Consider the following 13,787-nt stretch of genomic DNA (forward strand, 5'->3'; position numbering starts at 1 on the left):
GGCCATACTAAGACCAGAGTCCAGGGTCTCTTCTTTCCCAGTCCAATCTAACAAGTTTCTTCAGTCTCAACCATGTTGTGTTGACTATATAAAGATCACTGGATTTACAGTCAGAAGAACTGAATTCAAATCAAGGCTCCTTCTTTAACTGTGAGACCTAAGGCAATTTTCTTGATTTCTCTAGAGCTCATAAGTTCCCTCTTCTGTAAAATAAAATTTTTTTGTTAGACTAGATGTTAGACTAGATGACCTCTAGAGTCCCCTACAATTCTGAATCCATGATCCTTTTCTGCATCTTGTCTTTTCCAGTTCTTTCTCTGGATTCTTTAAGTCCCATAGAAAGGAAGGGAGGAGGATAAGTGGTCCAGGCACCATGCTAAGTGCATCTTACAAATGTGATCTCATTTGAGGTTCACAATAACTCTACAAGGTAGATGCTTTTATTATTCCCATTTTACAGCTAAGGAAACTAAGGCAGACAGAGGTGAAGCGAATTCCTAGTCACACAGCTAGTATCAGAGGCTGAATTTGAACTCAGATCTTTCTGACTCCAGACCTGGTGCTCCATCCCCTGTATTACCCAGTTGCCTCAGTCAAACAATCAATCAAACATTTATTAAGCACCCACTATGTGTCAGGCATTGTGCTAAGTGATAGGAAAGCTCAACTTAAAATTCCCACCCATCAGATCAGGAAGAGCAAGGAAGAGGGGGTACAGAAAGAGACTTTAGCAGGTATGCAAGGAGGAACAGAGAACATTCTGGAAAGAGGTATTACTGGATCCCAACCATACTGGGGCCCCTCTTCTGGATTTCCTGACTATGAAGGGAGAGTAAGATTCCCACAGGACTCAGAAGCTGTTCGGAAAAGCTGGCCTCTGCTATAAATGCACATGGCAATCATGCCAACTTCTCTCCCCAAGAACCAAGCTAATGAGGCTTTTAAACAAACAAATCCTGCATATGTTAGTATAAACAGTCTTGGTCCACTCATCCTCCCTTTACTCAGCAGAAGGTACAGGGTTCTTTCTTGAAACAGAAACATCAATGAAACTGGGATTCCTACATGTGTGATCACTAAAATAATACAGATTTCTACTCCAATATTTTGCAGACCCATGATTTTATCAGTGTAGAGGTCCCCTCCACTGATACAAATTGCAAACCTTCCTTGCTACAATAAACAGTCACAAAATCTTAGTGCTAGAAGGACCCTTAGAGAACATTTTATCATGGACCAGAGGTTCATAGGCTTGGGATTGAAAGGTAAATCAGAGGACATCTAGTCCAACCTCCTCATTTTACAGAGAAGGAAATTGAGACCTAGAAAAGGTCCCAAAACTAGGTGATGAAAGATCTAGGATTGGAATTGAATTCAGGTCCTCTGACTGAGAGTAGATCACTAGCCACTTCTTCAAATCAGCTTTTCCTGATTGTCTGCATGACAGGCTGTGGACTGCAAAAGAATTCACTATCTGGGGCAAATTTTTAATTATTTAACCCCCTGAACTTTCTAGAGTAAATGCACTTCACTAATCCTTCTCTATGGGTAGAGTGCCAGGTCCAGAGTTAGGGAAGATTTCTCTTCCTGAGTTCAAATCTGGCCTCAGACACTTATCAGCTACGTGACCCTAGGTTAGTTGCTTAACCCTATTTGCCTCAGTTTTTTCATCTGCAAAATAAGTTACAGAAGGAAATGGCAAACCATTCTGATATCTTTTCCAAGAAACCCCAAATGGAGTCATCAAGAATCTGGTATGACTGAAATGATTGACCAACCACAGTAATCCTTCCCTGGTCCTGTACCCCAAAAGTTGCAGTTTTAGAAGGATTTCCAAAACTTCTCCTGTATTCTCATAGCCTTCTAGAGCTCAGGGTCCCCTCTATGTCATGATTAACTGTCCTTATGAAGATCCCAGTCTAATAATAGTATTCTTCCTCCTTGAGGAGCTCTTTTTTAGAGGGAAAGATATAACCTTGTGCTCAAAGAGCTTCTAACTTAATGGAAGAAATGTCTCCTGAGAAAATTCCTGTTCTGAAATAGAATGTTGCCTTTCAATGTTCACCAAGACATTACAGGGGAAAAATGGAACTTGGTTTCTGGATGGAGGCAAGAGCCAAAACCCCTTAGAAGTTAGAAGCTAGCTTCATTAGCCAATGTGCCATTGTGGTAGGGTGAAATATTGTTTGAGTAAAAAGGATGTTCAGAATGGAGAAAAAAACAGTAGGGCCATGAAAGTTAACTTCAAATATTGTTATCAGGAATAAAAACTTCCCAACCTCAGGCTTGGAGCCTTACACACTGTTCCATCTAGCTGCCTAGATGACCAGCAGTCAGGTCCCCAATTCTGAGAGGCAGTATTTCACTAATTATCTCCCAAAAGATGAGAAATCTGAATCCAGAGTTAGGAGCCACTATGAGATTTCTCTGAATGCCCAAGTATGCTATTAGGTAATGGTCATTTCTGTGGTTCCTTGAACTGGTCTTTCTGTGGTTCCTTGAACAGTGAACTTTATTTCTTGACTCTGGACATTTCTCTGGCTGACTCACACTTGAATAGTCTCCCTCCCTCCTCATCTCCAACTACTGACTTTCCTGACTTCCTTCAAGTCCAATCTCTACAGGACCCCTTCCCCAGTCCCTCTTCATTCTAGTGCCTTCCTCCTATTGATTATTTTCTATTTATCCTTATTATACTTTTGTTTGTACATATTTGTTTACTTGTTGTCTCTCCCTCCCACTTAAATTATAAGCTCCTTGAAGGCAAGGACTGTCTTTTTGACCCTTTTGTATTCCCAGTGCTTACTAGTGCCTGAAATATAGCAGATGGTTAAAAATAATTATGGACTACTTTAACATTAGTTCTATCTGGAGATAGCTCTCCCCCTTTCTACCACCACCTCCATTCCACCATGATGCTCGGACTCACTCTATTTATTTTTTTTCAATTTAGAAATTTAATCAATTAAAAGCATTTATTAACTTCATACTATATGCCAAGCTGACTCACTCTATCCAGATCTCACCTTCCTTTCCCACTTAGGGGAGCTTGATTTCACAGTTATGCTCTTTATGGACCACTCCACCCCTGGAGACAGTTTTCTGACTACCTGAAGCTTAGATCACCAGCAATGAAATACAACACTCAATCCACCCAGGCAGAGACACAGATCCATAGGAAGAGAAGAGGAAGGGACTAAAGTTTGAATAACACCAATTCTTTTTACGAATATCTCTTTTCCTCCTTATGAAGCAGGTGCTATTACTGACCCCTTTTTACAGTGGAAGCACACAGGGGTTAAGTGACTTGCCCAGAGTCACATATCTCCTGCTTGAGAGAGGATTTGAACTTAGATCTTCCTGATGCCAGGTCGAGGGCTCTGTCCCCTGCACCAACAGCTAAGTGATCTACGTAGACTAGCAGATTACTCTTCTCTCCAGGAATAAACTGCCTAGTGTAGCCGGAGCATCCTCTAGGCATCCTCTCTTGTGTGTCTGTACAGCCTTAGAGGAGGAGATGTAGGAATTCTGGCATCTCAACTGAGGAGCAATAGCTGCCTGAAACCCAAGGAGGAAGGTGTGAGTCAGAAGAGTGTGAGCAATCTGGAAATATGAACTAAACCTTAACACCACCTCCACCAAAGAATTTTTGGGGAAAAAAAGCAAGATCTGCTGATGAAAAAGTTGAACACGGATGAGGATGGGTCTGGAAAAATGGCACAGAAATCTGGGGAAGAAAGAGTGGATATCCTGCTCCCTTCCCACCCCCAAAGGTCTAAATTCCCACAGACCTAGAATTAAAACCCCACTCGGACACACGGAGCCACGGGGGCTGGGGAGTTGAGGAGTGGAGGGTCAGGGATGGTCAAGTTTTCCAAAAAGAACAGCCTTTTGTGGTAGTGGTGGCCCCTTTCCGATCAACAGACAAGCCCCTCGAGGCCATTGAGTGAAGGGGCTTTGGAAAAGACCCCTCTAAGCAGCGTGACTAGGGAGGTTTTACCATGGCCTTGGGTCCCTTGAAGTGCAGTCAGCAATTTCAGTTTCATTATACACCTTGGCTGGTAACCAGACATGTGCTTCAATGGCTTGGCCTCCACACATGCATACGTGTCTGTAACCAGTGTGGGCCCATGACCAAGTCCATATGACCCTGGGTGAGAAAGATGAAGGGAGAATTACTGGCCGTCCGCACTGTGGAGGGCAATATGTCTAGAGGCTTTTTAAATTTATTTTTTTCCCCACCAGGCTACTGAGGCAGCAGGACAATGGCTCACCAGTGAATGGCACTCTCTGTCTGCTGTCAGCACAAGAAAACCCAAGAGAAGGTATTTAAGCAGTTAACTCACATACCGATTCCATTCGAGACCACTGAGTCGTGGCTAACTTCACATTCGTTGGCCATGTCGGGCTCTCCCTCGTGTTCATTCAAATCCAAGTTGGGTGTGTGGGTGGCATCCCCAAAGTGTCCCGCATCCTTCTCATGACTGGCATCTCCATTCAGTATCCCACTGTGTGCCTTTTTTAATGGCATGATTTGCAAGCCACTGGGCGTAGTTCGGTAAGAAACAGTCTTGGCAGCCCTGTCCCCCCCGGACTGGGGCTTTGTGGCATACCCCTTTTTTGGTTTTTGGAGGGAAGGGTTCATCCGCTTCCGTTTGTGGGAACTCCCTTTGCTCTTCCCTGATTCAGGTCTATGAGACAGTTTCTCAATAGATGCTCCTCGACTTTCTCTTAGGAATTTTGGGGTGTTGGTCTGCTTCCCAGACTTAATCCTCTTCTCTCTTGCCACATGCAGCCCATTAAACTCATCGATAAACTCCTCACAGTGCAGTAAATGATGCTCGGGCTCCCACGTGTCTTCGTTGCTGCCATAACCTTTCCATCGGATGAGATATTCCCATTTCCCTTTCTTGTTCTTCCTTTTGTCTACGATCCTCTCAACCTGAGAGGGAAAGAGATGAGATCAGAGTGTAAAAGCAATGTCCAAAAAACATCCAGAAAAAGCAAAGAACCCTCAGTGAAGATAAGTCTTACCTACTTTTGCATTCTAGTTGGTACTGTCAGCAAGATTTTATTTCATTTTAGGTCATTATTTAACTGAATGAAACTCCTTTGAGTCTCTGGAGATCCTGCCAAGCTAATCTCCCTCATCTTTATCAGGAAAGTAAGGAAACTGAACTAAAGTGATCTTGAAGAAATTGTGTAGCCCTCACCTTCCTTGAGCTAAGAAAATATTTACCTGCTTTTAATTATCCTCCCCAGAGTCAAAATGATCAATGATGTTGTCTCCAATATCTCAGTAGATGCTTTTTGTTTTAACTCATGGTTTCTTAAAAAAATGTAATTAGGTTTACTTAAATGCAGCATAACTCCTACCAACCAGAAAAGACAGATGAATAAATGGATGCTGACGGCTACCCACCGCTTGACAGTCAAGTGATGGGCTCAAGGTCTAGAATAAGACACACATTTTTGGACACAGTAGGAATTTGTTCTGTTTTACTATCCATATTTGTTACAAGTCCTTAATTTTTTTTCTTTTTTTTCTAGTGGAGAAGGAGAATGGAGTGAAAGAACAATAGGGAAGAGGGTAAGAAAAAAGAAGAAAAAAAAAGAAAAGTGGTTGTTGAAGCATGTTTTAAAAGAAATGCAGAACCCACCCTTACCACTCTTCCACCTAGGAACCAATACAAAGAAGTTAAGGGTTTAAAAAAAAAGAAATGCAGAAAAGAGAAAAGGATGACCAGAAAGAAGCACAGATATTCAGGGCAGTTTTGAAAGTTGCAGGTTGACCTACAACTTTTATTTACAAAGAAAAGCCAGCTATGCTTACAAGAAATTCGCCTTACAAGAAATTATGCTTACAAGAAAAAGTCTCGTGTCCTCTTTTCCTGTCTTACTATGTATATGGAAATGGCTGTTTTTATTTGATGTTTGTGAAAGTCAGAGGAAAATTTGATTTAAAAAGCAAAAACTAGATGGATGCTGAGGCACAATGTATTACTGAGCCCAAAGGCTTCAATACCTGTCTTTTACCCACTGGATGCCATCTGAGAAATGGAGAGAATCACATATATTTATGAGAAGGAAGTGAGAAGGAGACCACAGAACAGTTGTAGGATCTTTATGTATCCAGCAGTGCTTTCTACAAATCACAGAAACTTCCGCCTCACCTTTTCTTCTTTCTTTCTTCCCTCCTTCTGTTCTTCCCTCCCTTCTCCCTCCCTCTCTCCCTTCTTTTCTTCCTCCCTCATAGAGTGGGCTCAAGTGAGATCTGTCTCCCACTAAAAATAAAAGCCAACATTTATATACTGCCTTATTATATGCCAGGCACTATGCTAAGTGCTTTATAATTGTCATCATACTTAATAGCTAGTATTTACATCATAGATAACATTTATATATACTAACATTTTTATAGTGTTTGCCATGTGCCAGACATTGTGCTAAACAACTATTATCACATTTAATAACAATATTAATTTGTTGTTCAGTTGTTGCAGTCACATCTGACTCTTTTTGGCCCCACTTGGGGTTTTCTTGATGAAGATATTGTGGTTTGCCATTTCCTTCTTCATCTCATTTTACAGATGAGAAAACTGAGCCAGATAGGGTTAAGTGGCTTTCCCAGGATCACTCAGCCAGTATTTAGACCTGGATTTGAACCCAAGTCTTCCAACTCTACATTGGGCGCTCTGTCCAATGTAGTAACTATAGTTGCCCTACCTTTTCATTAGACTACAATTATTAACTTTTTTTTGTCATGGACCCCTTTGGCAGTCTAGAGGAGCCTATAGACCCCTTCTCCAAATCATGTTTGTAAATGTATATGATAAAATACATAGACTGATTTAGGGAACATTTATACTAAAATAACTACAAGAATATATATAAAATTTCACTGAGCTAAGCCCCTTTTATTTTCCCTTTGGTTTGGAGTCTCTTCATCTCAGTGATTTTTGAGGCTGTGCCTCAAATTTATTCAAAATTTATTCAAAAAAATAAAAGTTAACAGGAATCTTCTTTGGATCCGGTTATCACAGCTGCCAAGCTATCTAATGACTTTTCTTCTCCCGTGAAGCCCTAGAAGGTCTATCAGTGTGACTTCCTGAAAACAGAAAGGGAGACAGATCTCTTCTCTCATCCATTTTCCTCCTTCATAATCTGCTCAAGGTATGTTCATAGTGAATTGAAGCGCAGCTGTTCCTGCTGTCACCATCAGCATCTTCTGCTTCCATTCTGTTTAACCTACCACTCGTGAATGGAACTGGAAGGTCAAACAAGGGGGTGAGGATCCTAGCAACCTGAATCCCCTATCCAGGAATAGAGAGCTACCATCCCATATTGAGAAAATAACTTTTCTTTTCCTTAATATATAGAATACTTTTTTGAAATTTATTATTTGAAATATGTAACAACTGCAATGGCAGTTTTAAAAAATTTCAAATAACATGGGTATAATGGAAAAGGATTGGATTTAGAGGGAAAAAAACCTAAGGGTAAGATGGTAAAGGCAGGGATTTTCCTGAGCTCTCCCAAATTTCCCTCCAAACAACTTTAAATAACACCTCTAAATGAATTCCGAGGCTTCAAAACCAACAATATAAAATATTTTTTCCAGCCCAAAACAACTTTGATGATCAATAAGAAAGATATACTTGACTTGTGTAGGAATGAAGCACAGTCTAGTACAGGTTATGTCATTTAAAATATTTAAATGACATGAGTATAATGGAAAAGGACTGGATTTAGAGAAAAAAAGACCTAAGGGTAAGGTGGTAAAGGCAGGGATTTTCCTGAGCTCTTCCAAATTTCCCTCCAAACAATTTTAAATAACACCTCCAAATGAATTCTGAGGCTGCAAAACCAACAACACAAAACAATTTTCCAGCCCAAAACAACTTTGATGATCAATAAGAAAGATATACAAGATATACCTCACTTGTGTGAGAATGAAGTATATAGTCCAGTATAGGTTATGTCATTACAGCCCTCCCTTCAAGACAGCAACAGACCTTGGGGGTGACTGAATAGGCTTCCAGAGTTCTTAGAGCAGAATATAAAAGGCTCAGACAACTAGTCAGAAGCTAATGACTCTATGAGACATTACGAAACAACAAAACAGTGAAAATAGGAGAAAATATAAAATATCTCATTGATTACATCAAATTAAAAAGGTTTTGTACAAATAAAACCAATGCAGATGGGAAAAAAGATTAGAAGATTAGAAGGAAAGCAAAAAAAACCAAAACAAAACTGGAGGAAACCTTTTACAGTGAATTTCCCTGATAAGGGTCTCATTTCTCAAATATATTGGGAACTGAGACAAATTTCTAAGAATACAAGTCATTCTCCAGTTTTTAAAAGATCAAAGGATATTACAGGAAGTTTTCAGATGATGAAATCAAAGCTATCTATAGTCATATGAAAGACATGCTCTAAAACACTATTGATTAGAGAAATGCATGTTAAAAACAACTCTGAGGTATCACCTCATACCTCTCAGATTCACTAATATGACAGAAAAGGAAAATGACAAATATTGGAGGGGATATGGGAAAATTGTTGGGGAGTTATGAACTTATCCAACCATTCTGGAGAGCAATTTGGAGCTGCTCAAAGAACTATAAAACTGTGCATACCTTTTGATCCAGCAATGCCACTAATAGGTCTCTATCCTAAAGAGATTTTTAAAAGGAAAAGGACCTATATGTGAAAAAATATTTATAGCAGCTCTTTTTGTAGTGGTAGAAAACTAGAAATTGAGGGGATGGCCATCAATTAAAGAATGGCAGAACAAGTTGTGGAACATGTTTTTGTTTTTGATGGAATATTAATGTGTCATAAGAAATTATGAGCAAGACATTTTCAGAAAAATTTGGAGCAGAACAAGAAAAACATTGTACTCAGTAACAGCAATATTGTACAATGATCAACTGTGAGTGACTTAGCTATTCTCGGCAATACAATGATCTAAAATAATTTCAAAGGATGTATGTTGAAAAATGCTATCCACCCCCAGAGAAAGAAGTGAAGGAGTTTAAATGCAGATTGACGCATATTTTTTAAAAACTTGTTTTAATTTTCCTTGGGATTTTTTGTCTGCTTTCTTTCACAACATGACTAATATGGAAATATATTTTGCATGACTGCACATGTATAACCTATATCAAACTGTCTCAAGGAAGAGAGAAGGATGGGAGGAACGGAGAGATTTTGGAACTTGACTTTTCAAAAAATGGGTGTAAAAATTTTTTTACATGTTATTTGAAAAAAGAAAATATTTTTTAAATGAGCCTAAGTTCAATAGGCTCTATCACTAGTGGGATTTCCATCATATGATAATTTTTTTCAGTTACAACAAATCTTAAAGATCATTTCTCAAGGCATGAGGGTTATGATCTGCATGGATGGAAGTAATATTTTAATTAGTAGAATCTTGGCTCCTCAAAGTTTTAAAAAATGCTTTATCTAGTAAAGGTTTAAATAAAAATCTTAGTTTAAGTCTCAGTTACATCACTATCTGATCCTGGACAAGTCACTTATTCTGAATCTCATTTTCTTCATCTGTAAAATGAGAAGGTTAGGAGTCTTTAGGTTAAGAGAACCATAAAAGGCCTCAGGAGAGCTCAGCTCCCCCATAAATACTACAACAAAGACATAAAAGGTAACCAAGTCAAGACAATAATCATTTATTAATAGCCTATCATGTGAACAGGCACGGCACTAAGCACTGGGGATAAAACAACAACAAAAAGTTCCTGCTCTCAAGGAGCTGGCAGTCTAATAGCGGAGATGATGAGCAAACAACTATTTTCAAAGAAGACAAAGACATTGTAAACTGGAGACAATATCAGGGGAAAGGTGGAGTTACAATAAGGAGGGCTAGGAAAAGTTTCCTGCAGGAAAGGGACTTCAGCTAAGCCTTGTAGGAAGTCCAGATGCAAAGAGAATGAGGGAGATCATTGCAGGCACTGGAAATAGTCAATAAAATCCAGGTATTAAATTGAATATTTGGGGAAGAATAAAAGGACTAGTGCCACTGGATGACAAAGTATGAGGAGAGGGGAAAGCTATAAGAAAGATTAGAAAAGTAGGAAGAGGCCAGGTTATAAAGGGTTTTAAAATCCAAACAGATGGTTTTATATTTGATTATGCTGATAAAAGGGAGCCATTAGAGCTTATTAGAGGCAACCTGGTGGCACAGTGGCTTGAGCACTGGACGTGGGAATGAGGAAGACCTAAATTCAAATCGAGCTTCAGACACTAGCTGTGCAATCCTGGACAAGTCACTTCACCTCTGTTTGCCTTAATCATCTGGACAAGAAAATGGCAAACCACTCCAGTATCTTTGCCAAGAAAATCCCATAGACAGTTTGGTCCCTAGGGTCATGAAGAATCGGACACGACTTAAAGACAACAGAGTTTATAAATAGGAAAGGGATGATTGACATGCTCACATTTGTGCTTTGGAGGAATCACCTCAATAGGTAAGAGGAGGAAGGACTGGAGAAAAGAGAAACTTGAGGAAGAGAAACCAGCAAGAAGACTGTTCCCCAGTAGTCTAGGTAGAAGTGATGAATCAGAAGAAAAGGGAGCAAAGATGAGAGATTTTGTGAAGATGGAATTGGCAGCACTTGGCAATAGATTGATTATGTGGAGTAAGAGAGAGTGAGGAGTTGAAGATGACACCTAAGTTCTGAGCCTGGTTGACTAGAAGGATGCTGATGACCTTGAGAGAAATAGGGAAGTTAGGAATAGGGAAGAGCTTGAGAAGGAAGAAACTGGGTTGTTTTGAACACAGAGATATCTATGAGGCACTCAGTCTGAGATGTCTAATAAATAGTTGGAGATGTAAGATTCAAGGTCAAGAAAGAGGTAGGAATTGGACCAACAGATCTGAGAATCATCCGTATAGAGACAATGAATCCAGGTAACACCATAATCAAGGAGAATAAAGAGAAAGGCTTGTAAGCCGCTCCAGCCAATCTGAGACTTCATAAGAAAGTGTCCAGAAGTCTACACACACTCAGAGAATACATGCCAGAGAGTTGGAGGCCAAATCAAACTGTGATAAACAGAGCCAAATGCTATTTGGATCTCAGATGCAGAGGCTGTTAGAGCAGGTGTGTAAGGATAGAGCCAGCCCCTGAAAGGTTCAAAGAGCTGGGCAATGTTAATTTTAGGGCATTCAAAGCCAGAGTATGAAAGTTAGGGTCAGTGCAGCAGAAGGTATCAGTCTATCCTTCAAGGGAAATGAACTAATGCCTAAAGCAATAACTGTTTTCTAAGACTTTCAAAAGACCTGAAGCAATTGTTTGTTTTTTTTTTCTATCACAGCCACAGATGATGACAGATCAACCTACTGGTTGGTGGTAGGTGCATGCCCCTAAGTGGCCTCTGACCAGCATATCACCTATATCCCATCCACTTTTACAGCTGTAACAAAAGAAGAGACCGACTCTTGGGCTGGAAATAGAAATAAATAGAAATAACAGAATGTGGATCAAAAAGATAATAGTTCAGGAAAGAAAAAAAAGTAAAGAATCTATAATGGGAATCTGGACTATATAAAGAGAGTCAGGGCAGAGAAGTATTAGACCATTTCCATTATAGATTACTAATACTGAACATATTCTTTCCCTACAACTTCACTTGTAAATAGGGAGAAGAAATAATGGGGGGGGGCGGGTATAAGAAGGTAAGCTGGAGGAAAATGCCCCATTAGCTATCAAAAAACTAGACATGAATGGAAAAATGCACTTATAAGATAAAAATGGATAGCCTATCAGAAAGCAGAATTCAACAATATGCTGTTTACAAGAAATATAGAAAAAAATACTATGAAGTCTAAGGAATTATTTCAGCCCACTATAATTAATACAACTTGTAAATGAAATAGATTAAAATTATAAAAAATAAAAATAATTATAAAAATTTATAAAAAATTATAAAAAGTATTATAAAAAATAAAATACCCAGATCAATAATTAACCAACATACATTTATTAAGTTCTAGCTGACAAGCACCATGTTAATTTTTTGAATAATACAAGAAATAAAGAGCTTAAGTAGCGCAATTTCAGAAAAGAAAATTGAAAAGGAAATTAATTCCAAGGGGGGAAAATGAAACTTATAGGTTTCTAAGTGAATTCAATCAAATGTTCAAAGAGCAATTAACTCCAATATGACTTAATTTTTTTGCCAAAATATCTTTTAAAATCCCTTCCATTATATAGAGATAGTCCTTATAGATAAATCTGGGGAAAACAAATAGAACTGTGGACTAATATAGGACTAATTAAGAGTGTGATTTGATCTGTGGGATATTTAAATATCTTAAGAAAAACACCTCTCTTGCCATCATAAGCCCAAAATCTGTTGTAGAAACAGAATTTTCTGTGTTACCTTTTATTATAGGTAATCACTTAGAGTTTCTTCCATTGTTTCCCAGATTTTTGTTAAACACAATTAAGAATACTGCCAAAAGCTGAAAGCTTTGGAATGTGTAAAATAATACTGCATATTTATGCGCTTCAAAAGTGATTCTCAAGATTTACTTATCATGAGGCTGTGCATCTGGAAATATTTATAAGTGGTTTAAAATTAAATTAGTGTTGTTGATTACTATCAATTAATCAAGTAATTATCCATTATCAGTTAATAAAATATACTGCACAAACACATATAATATATCCTTAATGAAACCTCAGTGCAAATAATTCAATAAAGTATTAGCAAAAAGGCTGCAGCAACATGATAAAATAATTATGTACTATGGCAAGTTTAGATTTAGAGCAGGAATGCAAGATTAATTCAACATTAGGAAAATATATATAATCAACCATTTTTAATAACAAAAAAGTACATGATTATATCAATAGATGCTTTAAAAGATTTTTACAAAATTAAGTACCATTTCATGTAAAAAATACTAGAAAACATATAAATAAGTGGATCTTTCCTTAATATAGTACAGAATATTCATCTAAAATCAAGAGCTGGTATAATATGAATGAACCAGCAATAGAAGCCTTTCCAATAAGATCAAGGGTAAAGCAAGGGTATCTACCATCATCCTTATTATTTAATATGGATAGATACTGAACCAAAAAAAGCCAGCAGAAGGAGAAAAAGAAATTCCATTTAGAAAAATCACAGAACATATACATGATTATAATTATACAGCATTTTTAAGCAACATAAGACAAATAATTGGACTAATACAATAAAATGACACCAAAATAAATTGACATTTTTTTTATTTTTAAACCTTTAACTTCTGTGCATTGACTCATAGGTGGAAGAGTGGTAAGGGTAGGCAATGGGGGTCAAGTGACTTGCCCAAGGTTACACAGCCGGGAAGTGTCTGAGGCTGGATTTGAACCTAGGACCTCCCATCTCTAGGCCTGGCTCTCAATTCACTGAGCTACCCAGCTGCCCCTAAATTGACATTTTGAATGCCATACCAATATGAAAATAATTTATTACCATCCCCTCGACATCATCTTCATCTCCTTCCTACTAGAACTTTGGACTTTCTCCCTCAGAAGTGGGCTCTGAGAGGTAGTTTCATCTCATCTTATTTTGGAACCTGGAAAATTCTTCCTATCTACCTCTAAGACCCCTTTCCTGTTCCCTCTTGCCTTCTACCTCCCCTTTTTGTGTTGTCTCTGCCCCATCAGCATGCATTTTCCTTTAGAACACTGACTGTCTTGCTTGCCTACCTTTGAAACATCAGTATTCAGCACAGCACTGGTAACATTAAGATCTTAATACATGCTTTC

The 13,787-nt window shown here is 38.4% G+C and overlaps 1 protein-coding gene across 1 annotated transcript in view; it reads right to left on the reverse strand.

The window, feature by feature from the left end:
• Positions 1-13,787, reverse strand: part of CDYL2 (chromodomain Y like 2) — a 222,921-nt gene that overhangs the window by 86,625 nt on the left and 122,509 nt on the right. Inside the window, exon 2 of the mRNA XM_044660619.1 lies at positions 4,351-4,942. Coding sequence (XP_044516554.1) covers positions 4,351-4,942 — 592 coding nt within the window. The remainder of the gene's footprint in view (positions 1-4,350; positions 4,943-13,787) is intronic.

The sequence above is a fragment of the Gracilinanus agilis genome, chromosome 2 (assembly GCF_016433145.1).
Source record: "Gracilinanus agilis isolate LMUSP501 chromosome 2, AgileGrace, whole genome shotgun sequence".
NCBI classification, from domain to species: Eukaryota; Metazoa; Chordata; class Mammalia; order Didelphimorphia; family Didelphidae; genus Gracilinanus; species Gracilinanus agilis.